General features: G+C 65.7%; 2 protein-coding genes across 4 annotated transcripts; both read left to right on the forward strand.

Annotated features, from left to right (window-relative positions):
- Positions 1–2,656: 2,656 nt before the first annotated feature.
- On the forward strand, positions 2,657–5,026 carry OSM (oncostatin M). Its single transcript, XM_072880266.1, has 2 exons — positions 2,657–3,040; positions 3,168–5,026. The coding sequence occupies exons 1-2, from the start codon at positions 2,864–2,866 to the stop codon at positions 3,621–3,623; spliced, it is 633 nt and encodes a 210-aa protein (XP_072736367.1). The 5' UTR covers positions 2,657–2,863; the 3' UTR covers positions 3,624–5,026.
- A 3,941-nt stretch (positions 5,027–8,967) lies between these two features.
- LIF (LIF interleukin 6 family cytokine) lies at positions 8,968–12,764 on the forward strand. 3 transcript variants are annotated; one of them, XM_072880278.1, is made up of 3 exons: positions 8,968–9,234; positions 10,922–11,100; positions 11,265–12,764. In XM_072880278.1, the coding sequence occupies exons 1-3, from the start codon at positions 9,216–9,218 to the stop codon at positions 11,700–11,702; spliced, it is 636 nt and encodes a 211-aa protein (XP_072736379.1). In that variant the 5' UTR covers positions 8,968–9,215; the 3' UTR covers positions 11,703–12,764. The 3 variants fall into 3 exon arrangements, with proteins under 3 accessions (XP_072736379.1, XP_072736378.1, XP_072736380.1); XM_072880277.1 differs by lacking the exon at positions 8,968–9,234 and adding an exon at positions 9,248–10,664; XM_072880279.1 differs by lacking the exon at positions 8,968–9,234 and adding an exon at positions 9,250–9,940.
- Positions 12,765–14,172: the final 1,408 nt, after the last annotated feature.

Here is a 14,172-nt window from a genome sequence, read left to right on the forward strand (position 1 = left end):
CAGGTGGATAAGGACTGGATGGATGGACAGATGGATGGACAGGTGGATAAGGACTGGATGGATGGACGGATGGATGGAGAGGTAGGTGGGTGGGTGGGCGGGCGGGTGGGTGGATGTACGTACAGATGGATGGACAGGTGAATAGGTGTGTGGGTAGATGGATGGACGGATGGATGGATGGTTGGTTCATTGGATGGATGGATGGATGGACAGACAGGAGGATGGAGAGGTGGACAGGTGGAGGGATGTATGGGTGGTTGGGAGGATGGACAGGTAGATGGTCAGACAGATGGCTAACAGCCTGTCTGGCTAGACAGACGGACGAGCTACTTCAGTCAAGCAGGTGTGGAAAGAGAAGGGCGTTCTCCCGCCTGCCCACCCCCAGGGCTGCCCTGGGCACAGCCCCGCCTGCCCTGGCCCCACCGAACCCAGCCCAGCCGCCACCTCTGCCGGGGACGCCCCGAGGAGGAGGAGGCAGCTGGCGGAGGAAGCAGCGCAGGCCCCGCTCCCACAGCAGGGAGTCCTGCAGGTTGTGGGAGGGCTGGGGAGGGGAGATTTTGAGAAAAGAAAACATTTCTTCTTCTGGAAGTGAGTCACAGCCACGCTCTTCCACCCCGGAGGAGAGGTTATTTCTGGGTTGTCCCCTGTGCCGCCGCTGAACCCTCTGAATGTGCAAATTTGGCGTGGCGCGGCTCCCTCTGCTCACGCCAGCAACTTTTGATGGTCACCAAAATCGACCAGATTACAACACATCTCGAAAAGCTGATAAAACACATTCATTTTTATGGGGTGGAAAAAGCCCCTGTCAGCGCCAGGCTCCTGCCAGGCTCCGTCCGCTGGGAAAGGGGAGCCGAGGGGTGCGAGGGGGTTCGCACCAGGTGCCACCAGCAGCGCCGAGGCCGTGCCGGGCCCCGTGGCAGTGCCGGCCAGCTCTGCGAGCCGGGCTCTCCCACGGCGGTATTGCATAAGCCTGACATGGCAGCGAGGGCAGCGCTGCCTGCACCGCTGCCCGCGCCGGGCTTCCGCTGCCCTCAGCCCCCTTGGGCAACACCCAGGGCCCCGCGCGGGTCCCGGCACAGCCGGTTGACACCGGGACGTTGCGTTTCCTCCCCGGAGGCACCCATGGGTGCTGCTGGGCAGAGGGGCTGAGCCGTGCCACCCCGTGTCCCCCACTTGGCCAACACCCGAAGTTGTTACCCAGAGGAGTGGGCGGGTGTGGGCAGATGGACGTACGGACGGAGCATCCTCCGGAGCACCGCCCAGCGCCGCAGCCAGCCGTGATCCCCAGCCGTGCCGGGATGCTCCGCGCTTCCTGGGCTTCCACCTCCCTCCTTCCCAGGCCGGATTTTTGGCCCCCACGGCCGGACTTGGGATGCGAAGCCCCCATGATGGGCCATGGGTGCCCCAACATGGCCGACGTCCCCGTCCCTGGGTGCCGGCCCTGCTGTTGCCACTGCCGCTGCCCTCTTTTGCGCTTGGGTTTCAGGACAGCCGAGGCCGTTTTCGGTTCAGCCAGCCCACCGGGCGCTGACAGGTGACACCGGGGTGACTCAAAGCGGCCCTTTGCCAGGAAGCCGGCTCGCAGGGGGTCCGGTGGCGCCGGCACAGCTGCGTCCAGGACAAGCAGTGGGAGTGCGGGCTCCCCGGGCTGGACCTGCCAGGACTCCCTCGAGGAACTGAATCGAAGAACAACCCCATCGGCTGGCCGGCATCATTTCCTCCCGCCGGGGCGGCTCACCCCGCTCATTGGCCCCCGGGGCATGGCTTCACTTCTTGCTGGCTTTCCGTTGGGTCCGGGTGCCTCCTTCAGAGGTGGGGGCGAATGGGTGCACTTTAAAAGGCGAGCTTCCCCATCGCCGAGCAGTAAGGAAGTTGCTCGCGCGCCCGGCAGCCCCGCGCAGAAACACCCTGCCCCGGCCATGCGGTGCGACAGGCGGCCCCTGGGCGTGCTGGCAGGTAGGTGTCTGCCGGCGTCCCGCAACTACCCTCTCGCTCGCGCGCTGGCTGTGCCGAGCTGGCCGGGAGCCACGGGGGGGAGCGCGGCGGCAGGGCCCGCATGGGGGTTAAGTCGGCATGCTGCGGCAGACGGTGTCGCCGAGGCTGTCCCTCCCTGTGCCGTGGCGGTGTCACCTCCCAAGGGTGCTGGCAGGGGATGGGGACATTGCCCCCCATGGCACCGTGGGACAGGGAGCAGCAGGGACGGGCACCCCGTGGGGGTTCCCTTCGTCCCGGGGGGAGAAGAGATGCTGGGAGGGGGTGGGCAGGAGGGGACGTGCTTTGGGGCCAGCTTGGGGACTGATGGCAGAGGGCCAGGGGTCAGCTTGCTGGCACGGACCCTGCACCCCTCCAAGCCCTTCGGTGCCCCCCCAGCGTGGCAGGGCCAGACGCTGCGTGCCCGTCCAGCGCCGCATCCGAAGTCACCGCTGGCACCGCTGCGGGTGATAGCGGGGCTGGGACAGCATCCGGCCGGAGCCGAGGGGCCGGATCCAGGAGTGTCACCGCTGTCCCCTCCTTTGCGGTGGCCTGCGCTGACAGGGGGAGCTGCTGGGGCAACCGCCGCGGCTGGGCTGCGCTCCCTGGCTGCTCGATGGCATCTTCATCATCCTCATCCTCCTCCTCCTCCCCGCCAGGTCCCCAGCAGGCTTTCGGCACAGGGGCTGGCTCGTCCCTGCGGCGGGACTGGGGACTTTGGCGCAGGGGGACGCACGTGCCTGGGACACACTGTTCTCGCCCCCAGGCCTGACGCCAGGGTGATGGGCGCATGGGGCTGTGCTCTTCCTGCGGCAGCTGTCACCGTGGCACGGGGGGCCGGTGAGCTTGAGCCTTTCCAGCACGGAGAGGGGCTGCCTCCCTGCACCCAGCGATGCCTCAATGTCCCCTACCTCCCTCCTCTTCCTCCCCAGCTGTCACCAAAGGGCTCTTCATCCTCTGGGCCGTGCCGGGCCAGGGAGGGCGGCCCCTGCAGCCCCCCACCCTGCAGCAGATCCAAGCGCTGGTGAGGCACATGGCCGAGGACGCGCAGGAGCTTTTCGCCTTCTACGTGAGTCCCCTTCCCCGGGGCGAGGGGTCGCTCCTGTCCCCTCCGCGGGAGGACACGGGGCTGGCGGGGGGGTACCCATGCTGCTCCCGTCTCACGTCCCTGACCTTTCCCCCCCATCCCCTGGCAGGAGGAGGACCAGCGCCTGGCCATCAACCACCTCTGCCGCACCAACCGCCCGCCTGAGTGGCTGCGGGGACCGGTGATGGGGCCCGGGGGGCTGCGGGGGCTGCGGGGGACCATGGCCCGCATGGCCCAGGTGCTGCAGGACATCACCCGGCACCAGCGCGACCTCAACCCCCCCGGCGCCGAAATCCTTCGCCGCTTGGCCAGCACCCACCTGAAGGTGCGAGGGCTCCTCAGCAACCTGGAGGGGCTCTTCCCGGCCCCCAGCTTCCCCCCTGGCCGCTGGCCTCCCCCCGGCCCCACGGCACCCACCAAGGTCTTCCGGCAGAAGCTGGAGGGGTGCCGGATCCTCTGGAGCTACGCCCGCTTCATGGCCAAGCTCAGCACCCAGCTGGAGGCCAGGAGCCGCTGGGAGAAGCGGAGATCGCGCCGGGGCTCGCGGCTGCCCGCGCGCTCCTAGCACAGCCCCGCTGTCACCGGAGTTGTCCCCATCCCCGTCTCATCCCATCCCATCCCCATCCCTGGGACGGGGACCCTCCGGCCGGCCGGGACGCACCACGGAGACCCTCTGAGCTCGCACGGGCGAGGACGCAAGCGCGCTCGAAGCAGCTCCCGTCGCTTCGGCTTTGCTGTGGGGACCAAGCTGTCCCCGCGCCGCTGCTCGGCTGCAGGACAGCCCCGCTCCGCTCCCGGCAGCTCCCCCACATCCTGCCCCACGTTTCGGCAGCCCCGGTGCCGCGGGGAGCCGTGCACTCGGGTGTCCCCCGGGCACCCAGCGCTGCGGGATGGAGCCGTCCCTTGTCGCCGAGCCCTGCCGTATTTTCCAGTGATTCAATGGGTCCGGTGACCCAACCTGACTAAGAGCCGCTCGCCCAGCACCCGCCGCGCTGCCGGCAGGGTGCGGCCCTGGCCCACGGAGAGCGCTGCCAGCACCGGCGAGTGTCACCGGCGTTGTCATCTCCCGCCTGCCCGTCCCTGCCCGCCCTGTGCTGGGTTTGCTGAGCCCAGGGAGCATCTGGGAGCGGAATCCTGTGAGCTCAGTGTCCCTCTGAGTGTGGTGTCCCCGCGAGCATGGCGTCCCCGTGAGCGTGGTGTCCCCGTGAGCGTGGTGTCCCCGTGAGCGTGGCGTCCCCGTGAGCTTGGTAGCCCTGTGAGCTTGGTGTCCCTGCATACTCAATGTCCCTGCAAACTCGGTGTCCCTCTGTGCTTGCTGTCCCTCCAAGCTCACTGTCCCCACAAGCTCAATGTCCCTGTACTCATACCTGTCCTTGTCCCTGCATGCTCAGTGTCCCCAAGCCCTCAGCTCGTCCCTGTGCTCTCAGTGTCCCCGTGTGCTTGGTGTCCCTGCACTTGTCCCTGTGCAGTGTCCCTGTGCTCACCCTTGCGCGCTTGGTGACCTGATGCTCTTGCTGTCCCCGTGCCCTCAGCACCCCTGTGTCCTCAGGGACCCCATGCTCGTCCCTCTGCGCTCAGGGTCCCTGGACCCTCAGTGTCCCCCGCGTCCCCGAGCCCCTTGGGCCGTGCCACCGCAGCCCTGCCTGTGCTGGGCAGGGGCTCGGCTCCGGCCACCACACTGTGACGGTGGGTGGCAGCACCCACTCCCTCCCCACTAATTTATACATTAATATTTGTGTGGTTATCGTATTTATTGAATCTTGGGGTTAATTTAATACATCCCTGCAGTGGGAAGAAATATTTAAGGACATGTTTTTAATATATAAATATCTATTTTTATGATAACTTTTTTTGTATCATGTTAAACTATGAATGTAACAAAGTTTTTATTTATGAATATCAATATTTTTTGGTACTGTGAGAAGGGCGGCGCCCACCATGGGCTCGTGGCACCCCCGTATTTTTGTATAACAGCAGAAGGAAATAAAGTGTCGACCTCGGCCCGTGGGCCGCTGAGCGGTTGTGTCCCTGTGTCCCTGTGTCCGGATGTCTGTGGGCAGAGAGGGGCTGTATTCCGGTGGCCGGGCTGTGCCCGTTGTCCTCGCCAGGGCACGTGGCACGGCGTGGGATGGCAGCATGGGGTGGGACGGGGCCTGGCCTGGTGTGGCACATGGCGTGGCACGGCGTGGGACGTTTCACGGCACGGCGTGGGATGTGTCACAGCGCGGTGCGGCACACGGCATGGCACAGGATGCGGCACAGCACAGTGGCACGTGGCACACGATGGGATGTGGAACATGGCACGGCACAGGACATGGCACATCACGGCGCAGCACGTGGCACGGCATGGTGGAGCACATGGCACAGCGTGGCACGCAGCACGTGACGTGGCAAGGCGTAGAGTCCCGTGGCAAGGCGTAGCGTCCCATGGCATGGCCTGGCACCGCCAGGCATGTGCCATGCCACGGTGTGGCACAACACCGCATGGCACCGTGTGCCACATGTCACACCGCCCTGTGTGGCAAGCGACGCAGCACAGCTGCCGGCACGGGCTGGGCCATCGTCGCAGCCAAGCCAGAGCGCCATGTCCCCACCGCCTGGCCAGGGCCACCGCGGGGACCGGGCCACCCCGCTGCCACCAGTCCTGCTGAGTCAAAAATCCTAAGACCCAGTCATGTGGCACCGCGGAGTCACTCGTTCCCCACCGTGTGCTGGTGCCCGCCGCGCTGCCCAGCACCACCGCCGGCACCGCCGCCTGAGTCAGTCGCAAGGAGCATCTCTGCCGGGACGGCCACTGCCGCGCTGGCACCCGCTGCCGTTTGGGGACACTCGGGGTGGGGACGATGTCACCATGAAGCAGCCTGGGCCGGCTTGCCGAGCCGTGGGTGACCGTGACTGTGCCACCGCCCGCCGGCTGCCGTCCCCCGCCAAGCTGCCCGCCCGGCTCCGAAGAGGAGGCAGCTTGCATGGGCTGCGGAGGGGAGGGCGCAGGTACGTGACCCCCCCGGGACTGGTGCGGAGGGGTGAGGGGACCCCCAAACAGGGGGTGAAGCCCAGGCCTGAGTGTCACCGGAGGGATGCTGGCGGCCCCCATGTCCCCAGTGTCCCCGCAGGGTCCCTCCTTGCAGGGCCACCCAGGGGCACCCCACTGCCCACCCCATGCTCCCCCCCGGGAAAAGCCACCCCCACGGCGGGGTTGTCCCTTGGCCACGGTCCCCAAGGACGCTGCTCACCCTGCCACGGCCACGGGGTCCTCCTGCCTGCCTGGGATGGAAAGCAGCAGGGTGCCTGCCTGTGGGGTGACACCCGTGGGGTGACACCCGTGGGGCACCGGGACCGGGGGAGGCCGGGGAGGGAAACGGGCAGGGAAACGCGGTGAGTCCAGGAGGAATTCGGTTCCCGCCGTTATTCAACCCCGGGCTTCCCCGCGGCGGGGGCACCGGCCCTGCACCCCCTCCTCAGCACCCCCGGCCCCAGCCCCGGCCCCGAACCTGTGGGACCCCGGGGCTGCGGGGGCGGCTGAAACCTCGGTGTCCCCCCGGCATGGGGACAGCAGGGGCGAGGACCCAGAGGGGACCCAGAGGGGACTCTGGGATGGGATGGGGATGGGGCAGGGGGGGCAATTATGGGATGGGGATGGGGCAGTTCGGGGATGGGGATGGGGCAGGGGGGCAATTATGGGATGGGGATGGGGCAGGAGGGGCAGTTCCGGGATGGGGATGGGGCGGGGGCAGTTCTGGGATGGGGCAGTTCTGGGTGGGGGGCAATTATGGGATGGGGAGTGGCCAGTTCTGGGCTGGGGCAGCAGGGGGCAGCATGGGGACAGGGATGGGGCAGGAGGGGGCTCTGGGAGGGGATGGGGCGGGGAGAGAGCGCTGGGGTGGGGTGGGGCGGGGAGCCGGGGGGCAGGGGGAGCGGAGCAGCCGCACAGCGGCGGCGGCCTTGGGACGCCCGGGGCTTGTCCCCACGTCCCTGGCCGGGCTGGTGGTGGAGATGGTGGGGACAGCGGGGACAGCGGGCAGCGGCGTTCGGCCGGGCAGGGCCACCGCCCCCTGCCCAACCTGCCCCCAGCCCCGCGCCCGGGGTGCCCCCTCCGCGGACGCCCCTGCAATGGGGAGGGCTGGGTCCCCCCGCCCGGCCCCTCGCGGTCCCCCTCGGGACCCACCGGGACCCCCACCCACGTCCCCCTCTCCCCACGCTCCTGCATCACACCTTTCCTGCTGCCCATCCCCACGGGGCACCCACGCAGGACCCGTGCGGGGCCATTCCCACTACCCAAGTGCTTGGGAAAGGGGAGTTTTTATTTTATTTTATTTTATTTTTCTTGGGCATCATTGGGAAATCTCCCCCATCCAGCCTGCCCGGACCAGGGATTCGGGTCTTCCTGTCGGAGCATCTTCCTCTGCAGAGGGGAACCCCCCTTTCTATCCCCCTAGGAAATCCATTATTAATGAAACCCCAAAGTCCTGCCCAGCTCCGGACACTGGCCTGGCCCCGGGAGCCCTGGGCTGAGCCGCTGCTGGGAAATTCAGGGAAAGGGCAGAAACCCCACAGCAATCCCCGCACACAACCCCCTCCCAGGGACGTGCCCTGGTGCTATTAATTAAACACCACCAATTCCTCAGCTAATTAGGTGCCATCAGACCATCAGACAGCCACTGATACATGATGCGCTGCTCACTGCGCCCCAATAAAACCAGGCGGGAGGCTGCGGGGGGTGAGATGGGGCTCATCCCCCCGGCTTCCGTCACCCCCTCGCTCCCCAGCCCCGCTCCCGCTTGCTGCCTGCTGTCCCAGCGAGGCCCGACCGGGCTGAAATGGGCTTTGGCTGCCAAGGCGTCACTGCCAGCGCCTGCGCTCGGGAACCTGGCTGGTCCCCAGGGGCACCCGTGGGGAAACTGAGGCAGGTGGCAGCTACACGACCGGCCCCCCTCCCAGCACAGGGGGGTCCTCGTGTCTCCCCCTCGACGTGTCACCCCTTGCCGCGGGAGACGGCCGGGGTTGTGGCGGCTCTTGCGTCACCGTTCCTCGACTGTCACCCCAGCAGGTTCACGCTGCCAGCACAACCAGGGCACAAACTTGCTAAACCTGATTAAAAGTTTCAGCACGGCCGTGCCCCTGCTGAGAAAAAAATATATACAAGAAAAACAAAAAACCTGTTTTTCACCTAAATCAGGGAGCAACAGCCACGCAGCATCCCCGTCCCATGGGACCCCCCACGAGGGGTTGAACCCCACTCAGGTGTTTGCTCCCACACTGATTTTAGCACCTCGCCAACCAGCCCAGCACCCTCCTGCCTGCGCCCTGCCTGCACCAGGCAGGGGGACAGCCCCGCGGGAGGAAGGGTTAACCCGGGGGGCCGGTCCAGCCTCTCCCGCCGGGTGGGTTTGTCCTTTTTCCCAGAGAAAACCCCCCCTTTACGTGCAATATTTTTGCCCAAAGGGATGAGCCGCTGGCGGGGCTGGGGGACGCCGATGCCACCATATCCATCCCACCCTGCCCGGGGGTCCCGCACCCCTCGGGGCACCCCGCCACTGCCTCCCCACACCTTTTCTCCTTCCAAAACCCCCCAAAAAACCCCAAATCATATTCCCCACCACCACCACCTTATTTTATTGACTGCTCCGGCTGCCAGCAGGGAAGCCCGGGCCCGGGGAGGGGGACCCGGGGGTGAAAGTGCTTGCGGCTCCGGGAGTGCCGGCACCCTGCGCTCGCCATCGCGCCTCGACGCCTCCGCCGGCACCCACCGCCCCCCGTGACGCCCCCGACCCCACGTGCTGCCGCTCGCCTCCCTTGGGGGCTGTAATGCAGATTTCCCCCCCGCCTTCCCACCCACTGCCCCAGCACCTCCCCGACCCTCTGCGTGAAAAAACACAAAACCCACAATCCCGGTGACATCAACATTATCAGAAGTTTATTTCTAAGAATCATTCAGGATTTCCAAAGCCCTCAACTTCCTGATTTCCAGTTTCAATAGAAGTAACGATAGTGGTGCTGCTCCCCCCGCGTCCCCCCCTCCTCTCCTTTCTTACAACACAGGCTGGCTGCCGGACCGGTATATAAACCCCGAGAAGTCCCCCAGTATGAACATGAATTTCTGAAAACTTCCTCTGCCAACACCAATCTCTATTAAGTTGCTCCCAGGACGCGGCTCACAATGAAGTTCATGCCGGCAGGTAAAAAAAAAAAAAATCAACTTTGGGGAAATTATTTCCCCTTCTCCCCGCTTTTTTCCTCCCCCCCCCGCTTTTCCCGGTGATGCTCGGGCACAGGCGGGTCCCGGTTCGCCGCCGGAGCCGGAGCGAGGGCTCACGCAGTGCCGCGTTCCCCTGAGATGAGCATCTCTGGGAATTGGCAGCGGGGAGCGAAGCGCGGTGCTGGCACGGTGCAGCCAACATCTGGACACTTATATAACTGGAAATGCTTCCAAAAAAAAAAAAAGGCAAGGGGGGGATTTTTTTTTTTTTTTTGGCTTTTCTTAATATTTCCCCCCCCCCTCCTGCTTTTCCTCCTTCTGGGTCTCTCGATGCTGCGAGCTGCCGCTGCATCGGGAGCGCTGGAGGGATGGGGAGGCTGCCAAGTGCAGGAGGGGGGGTTGGAGGGAGCGGCCGCCACCCCAGCAGCAGTGCTAGGGGGTCCCATGGGGCAGCACCCACCCGGGACCCTCCACCCACCCAGCCCCTGGCACACGTGGGTGCTGAGCCTCATTCTGCCCAGCTGTGAAATGGGCAGAAGGCAGCGGCCGGGGGGAACGCAGCGAGAGGGGCTTGCGGGGGGTCAGAGCATCTGTGTCCCATGGGCCCCAGGAGCGTGGGGAGGAAGGGTCCCCCCGTCCTGCGCAGGAGGGGGCCGGCGGCGGGCCAGGGATCGCAACACGCCCAGGTAAGTTCTTTCTCACCTGGGCAGGGTAAATAAAGCGAGGCTTGGATTACCCGGCACCGGTGGCACGTCGGAGGCGCTGACAAGTGCGGGCAGCTTCGGCGCTTGTCACGGCCTGGGGACTTTGCCTGGCAGCACCCCTGCGGCATCGCACGGGGCCCCCACCCTGCTGGGGTACCCTGGGGTACCCTGCCCCGAGGATGCAGGGCGCGGGGGCAGGGCTCTGGAGGTCGTTTGGCCCCCCCCGAGCAGGGATTGCTGGTCTGGGGGGTCCCCAGGGACAGGGGGGCGTCGGAGCACCCCGCTCTCACCCTGCCGGCAGGAGGGGGACGCTGGGGCCACCCAGCTGCTGGCGGCTCAAGGGTCTCCTTGTTCCGCGTCCAGGGATTTCCTGGCCGGCGCCTCCGGCAGCTGCAGCGTCTCTCCCCGGGGCTCCTCGGCGCTGCGCCCACTTCGCAGACAGGGAAACTGAGGCAGGCGGTGGGGCCGGCGGCGGGCGGGAGCGGGGATGCCAAAGGCGGGTTTCCTTGCGGGCGCCCCCGCTGAGTCAGCCGGGGCCGGGGTGGGGCCTCGCTCCCGCAGCGCCCGGCCGGGGATAACGGAGGGGAAAGCGCTTTGCATATTTGATTAAACCCGACAGGTCGTCACCGGGCCGGTTGCGAAATGTGGGAATGCCGCGGGGCACCCCAGCGGGAAGGGAGGCGGGGGAGCGCCTGCCGGGGGGCAGGTGAGGGGGCCGGGAGCGGGCCGGGAGCCTCGGCACGGCCGGGGTGGCGGGGGGGGGTCTGGGGGCTGCCGGCCGAGCCAGACCCCCGCCCGAGCGGGACGGGTCCGCGCCCCGGCTGGACGCCCTCCCCGGGGTGCCTGGGGCTGGGGCCATCCTGGGGGATGCTCTGCACCGTGACCTGCCCAGGCCATCAGCCACCCCCGTGGACCACCGCTGGCTCGGTCCCCACCGTGATGGCCGCCTCTCTCCCCGCACAGGCGTCATGCCCTTCGTGGCCCTGCTCCTGCTGCAGCGGCGGCCGGTGGCCGGCCGGGCGCTGCTGGTGACCGGTCCCGGCTGCCCCGGTCACGGCTTGTGCCGCTCCAACGTCCAGGAGCAGACCCGCAGGCAGGTCGCGCTGCTCAACGCCACCGCCCAGGACCTCTTCAGCCTCTACGTAAGTGGTGCCTGGGGACGGCTGGTCCCCACGGGGACCCCCGGGGCTCTTTGCCCCATCAGGAGCGTGAAGGGGGAGGGCTGGGGACGCTGCAGGGACAGTGGCAGAAGGTGGCCGTGGTGGGGGACAGGGGATATGGGGGTGACGCTCGCCTCTCCTCCCAGCTGAAGTGCCAGGGAGAGCCGTTCAGCAGTGAGAGCGACAAACTCTGCAACCCTGGCGGCATCTTCTTCCCCGCATTCCGTGTCAACCGGACGAGCGAGAGGAAGGAGGTCATGGTAGCCATGTACAAGCTCTTCGCCTTCCTCAACGCCTCGCTGGGGAACATCACGCGCGACCAGGAGGAGCTCAACCCCACGGCCAAGGAGCTTCTCGACCGGCTCCACAACACCACCAAGACCACCCGGGGCCTCATCTCCAACCTCACCTGCCTCCTCTGCAAGAACTACAACATCTTCCAGGTGGATGTCAGCTACGGGGAGAGCTCCAAGGGCAAGAGTGCCTTCAAGAAGAAGCAGCAGGGCTGCCAGGTGCTCAGGAAGTACGTGCAGGTCATCGCCCAGGCGGCCCGCATCCTCCTACCTCATCTCAGCCCCTCCTGAGCGCCTGCCCCGGCTCCTCTGCCTCCCCCCCACCGGCTGTCCCCCACCGCTGCCTCCTGAACTCCCGCCTTCCTATTTATTACCCTGGACACGGCGCTAGCCCCATCCGCCCTCCGGTAATTTATTTGCCGCTTGTGGGGTGAGCGTTTCAGCCTGGTGTGTCCCAGGCAGAGCAGAGCCGGGGCCGGCATCCCGTGAGACGAGGCGGCCCATCCCCGAGGTGACGCCAGGGCGCGGGCTGGTCCCGGGACGCGCCTCGGCCGTCCCCGTGCTCCCACGAGGTGCGGGGAGCTGCGGTTGCTGCGAGGGGCTGGCGATGGGGCCGGACTCTGTCCCCCATGGCCGGTCTCCTCCATCAATGGAGAGCAACTTGACGGACATCATCCGATAGCCTCCACTTCCCCAGGAAAAAGGATTGGGATGCAGGACGCCGGGATGCTGCGGCTGGCAGGGACCTGGGGACGTGGGGACACGGGGACGTGGGAACACGTCCCCCCTGCAGATTTCGGGGCTGGGCTCCCCCACGAGGAGCCGAACTGAGGGTACCGAGGTGGCCGCAGCGGCTCGGGCTGGGTCCTATCATCTTGGACGAGGCCACCCACTGGGGACAGAGCCGGTGGCTGCCCCACTGGGGAGCATCGTCTTCCCCGCGCAGGCACAGCGGGGTGCAGAGGGCCCATCCCTCCCCTTCAGAAAAGTGCTTTTCCCATCGGAAGGGCTCTGAATGTACTAGCAGCCAAGGGCTGGGCTTTGCACGGCCGAATGTGGCCCCGGCGCGGGGACGCGGGGACGCAGGGATGCGGGGACAGGCCCCAGGCCGGTGGCAGGAGGCGCTGGCTCGCTCCTGGCACCAGAGCGGGCTGTGGGGGTTATTTATTGCCTCGGTGGAAAGCCCAGCATGCACCAAGTGCTCTGACCTGACTTTTAATAATGTTATTAATAATAATAATTAATAATAATTAATAATAAGATTTATGTAATATATATAAAGAATTCTATTTGAATATTTATTTTTTTATACTTCTTTTCCTCCTTTTTTTAAATAAACCAACAGAAATGGACTGTATTTGGCTCCTCTTTGCTCAATTCCCTCGCACTCAAACACCTCTGCTTCTCCCCGAAACACCCTCGGGGCTGCCCCAAAAACCCCTCAAGCATCACTGTGGGCTGGGGGTCACCATCCCCAGTCCCCTTGCTCCCTCTTCCCTTCCCATCTCTTATGGGATGGCTGATTGTGAAGGCATTTTCCCCGGGGGATGCTTAAATTGACGCTCTCTGGCTGCTCAACAGCACCAGGAGGGTGTGGGAGCATCCTGGTGCATTGAGCATCGCGGTGCGGGGACCATCACGTGGTGCGGGGACCATCGTGGTGCGGGGACCATCACAGCGTGGGGACCATCACAGCGTGGGGACCATCATGGTGCGGGGACCATGGTGGTGCAGGGAGCATCACGGTGCAGGGAGCATCACGGTGCAGGGAGCATCGTGGTGCAGGGAGGCACACGCTGGCAATGCCGGTGGTGCCTGGGGGTACAGGGAAACGCCGAAGCCGGCTGGGGAGAGGCAGAGGGAGGCACGCAAGTGTGTGCTTGGGGGGGGGCAGATAAAATCGCAGCGACTTCCCAGGCAGCCCTGGGAGAGGCTCAGCAAAGCTTCGCCGAGGCCAAGACCACCTAAGGCTCCACCAGCGCGCCGGTCCTCCACGAGCATCTCGCATGGGGCTGTATTGGTTAACAAGAGGCTGATTATACAGGAGACGTTGGAGCAGGGTGATGAAATTTTCCTCCTCCTCCGGAGCCCTCGGGCCTCCGGCCAAACCTCCCAGGCATGAGACAGCAAGCGGATGAGCTAAGATCCTGTGTGATCATCTCTCGTGTCTCGGAGGAGCCCGGACCAAAAAAATCATCACAAAAATTCAGAAGTCCCCCCCAAAGCCCCTCTTTCTCAGCCCTGCCGGGTCGTGCTGCCCGGTTGTGTCCCCCGGCTCCTATGGGAGGTTTCACGGCATCGGTTTGCCCCCAAAACAGCACTTCCGCGGGCAGCCTCACGCCGCCGGCAGCCTCGTGCCGTGCCAGCAGTGACGGCAGGGGGAGCGGTGCCCAGCTCCAGCCCAGCCCCGCTGTCCCTTCATGGGGGTGAATGAGCCCCAAAATGGTGCCGGCTTCCCCGCCCCACGGCAGAGGCACCCGGGGACATCCCTGGATGCTGCAGTCAATCCCCTGGGCACGGCGTGGCTTTCTTCCATCATCCCATCCTGCCACCAGGGAAGAGACCCTGGGTGTCCCCTGTGCCACTGCCCTGGAGCGTGCCCGGGATCGCAGCCCACTTGTGGGGCCCATTTCCTGCCTGCACCGTGAGATAAGATATCCGCAAACTAACACAAACCCTTCCAAAACACAGGGATGGGGCAGGGCATGGCGGCAGCCTCGGAGGGGAGAGCACCATCCGTTTGGGACTGGCATCATGCAAC

The sequence above is a fragment of the Ciconia boyciana genome, chromosome 15 (assembly GCF_034638445.1).
Source record: "Ciconia boyciana chromosome 15, ASM3463844v1, whole genome shotgun sequence".
NCBI lineage: Eukaryota > Metazoa > Chordata > Aves > Ciconiiformes > Ciconiidae > Ciconia > Ciconia boyciana.

Bases quoted from the DNA above. Each gene is read 5' to 3' on its own strand.
- OSM (XM_072880266.1), top strand. From the start codon at position 2,864: ATGCCTCAATGTCCCCTACCTCCCTCCTCTTCCTCCCCAGCTGTCACC. The intron at 3,041-3,167 runs GTGAGTCCCCTT...ATCCCCTGGCAG, and splicing joins AGGAGCTTTTCGCCTTCTAC to GAGGAGGACCAGCGCCTGGC.
- LIF (XM_072880277.1), top strand. From the start codon at position 10,601: ATGTGGGAATGCCGCGGGGCACCCCAGCGGGAAGGGAGGCGGGGGAGC. The intron at 10,665-10,921 runs GTGAGGGGGCCG...CTCCCCGCACAG, and splicing joins GAGCGCCTGCCGGGGGGCAG to GCGTCATGCCCTTCGTGGCC. The intron at 11,101-11,264 runs GTAAGTGGTGCC...CTCTCCTCCCAG, and splicing joins AGGACCTCTTCAGCCTCTAC to CTGAAGTGCCAGGGAGAGCC.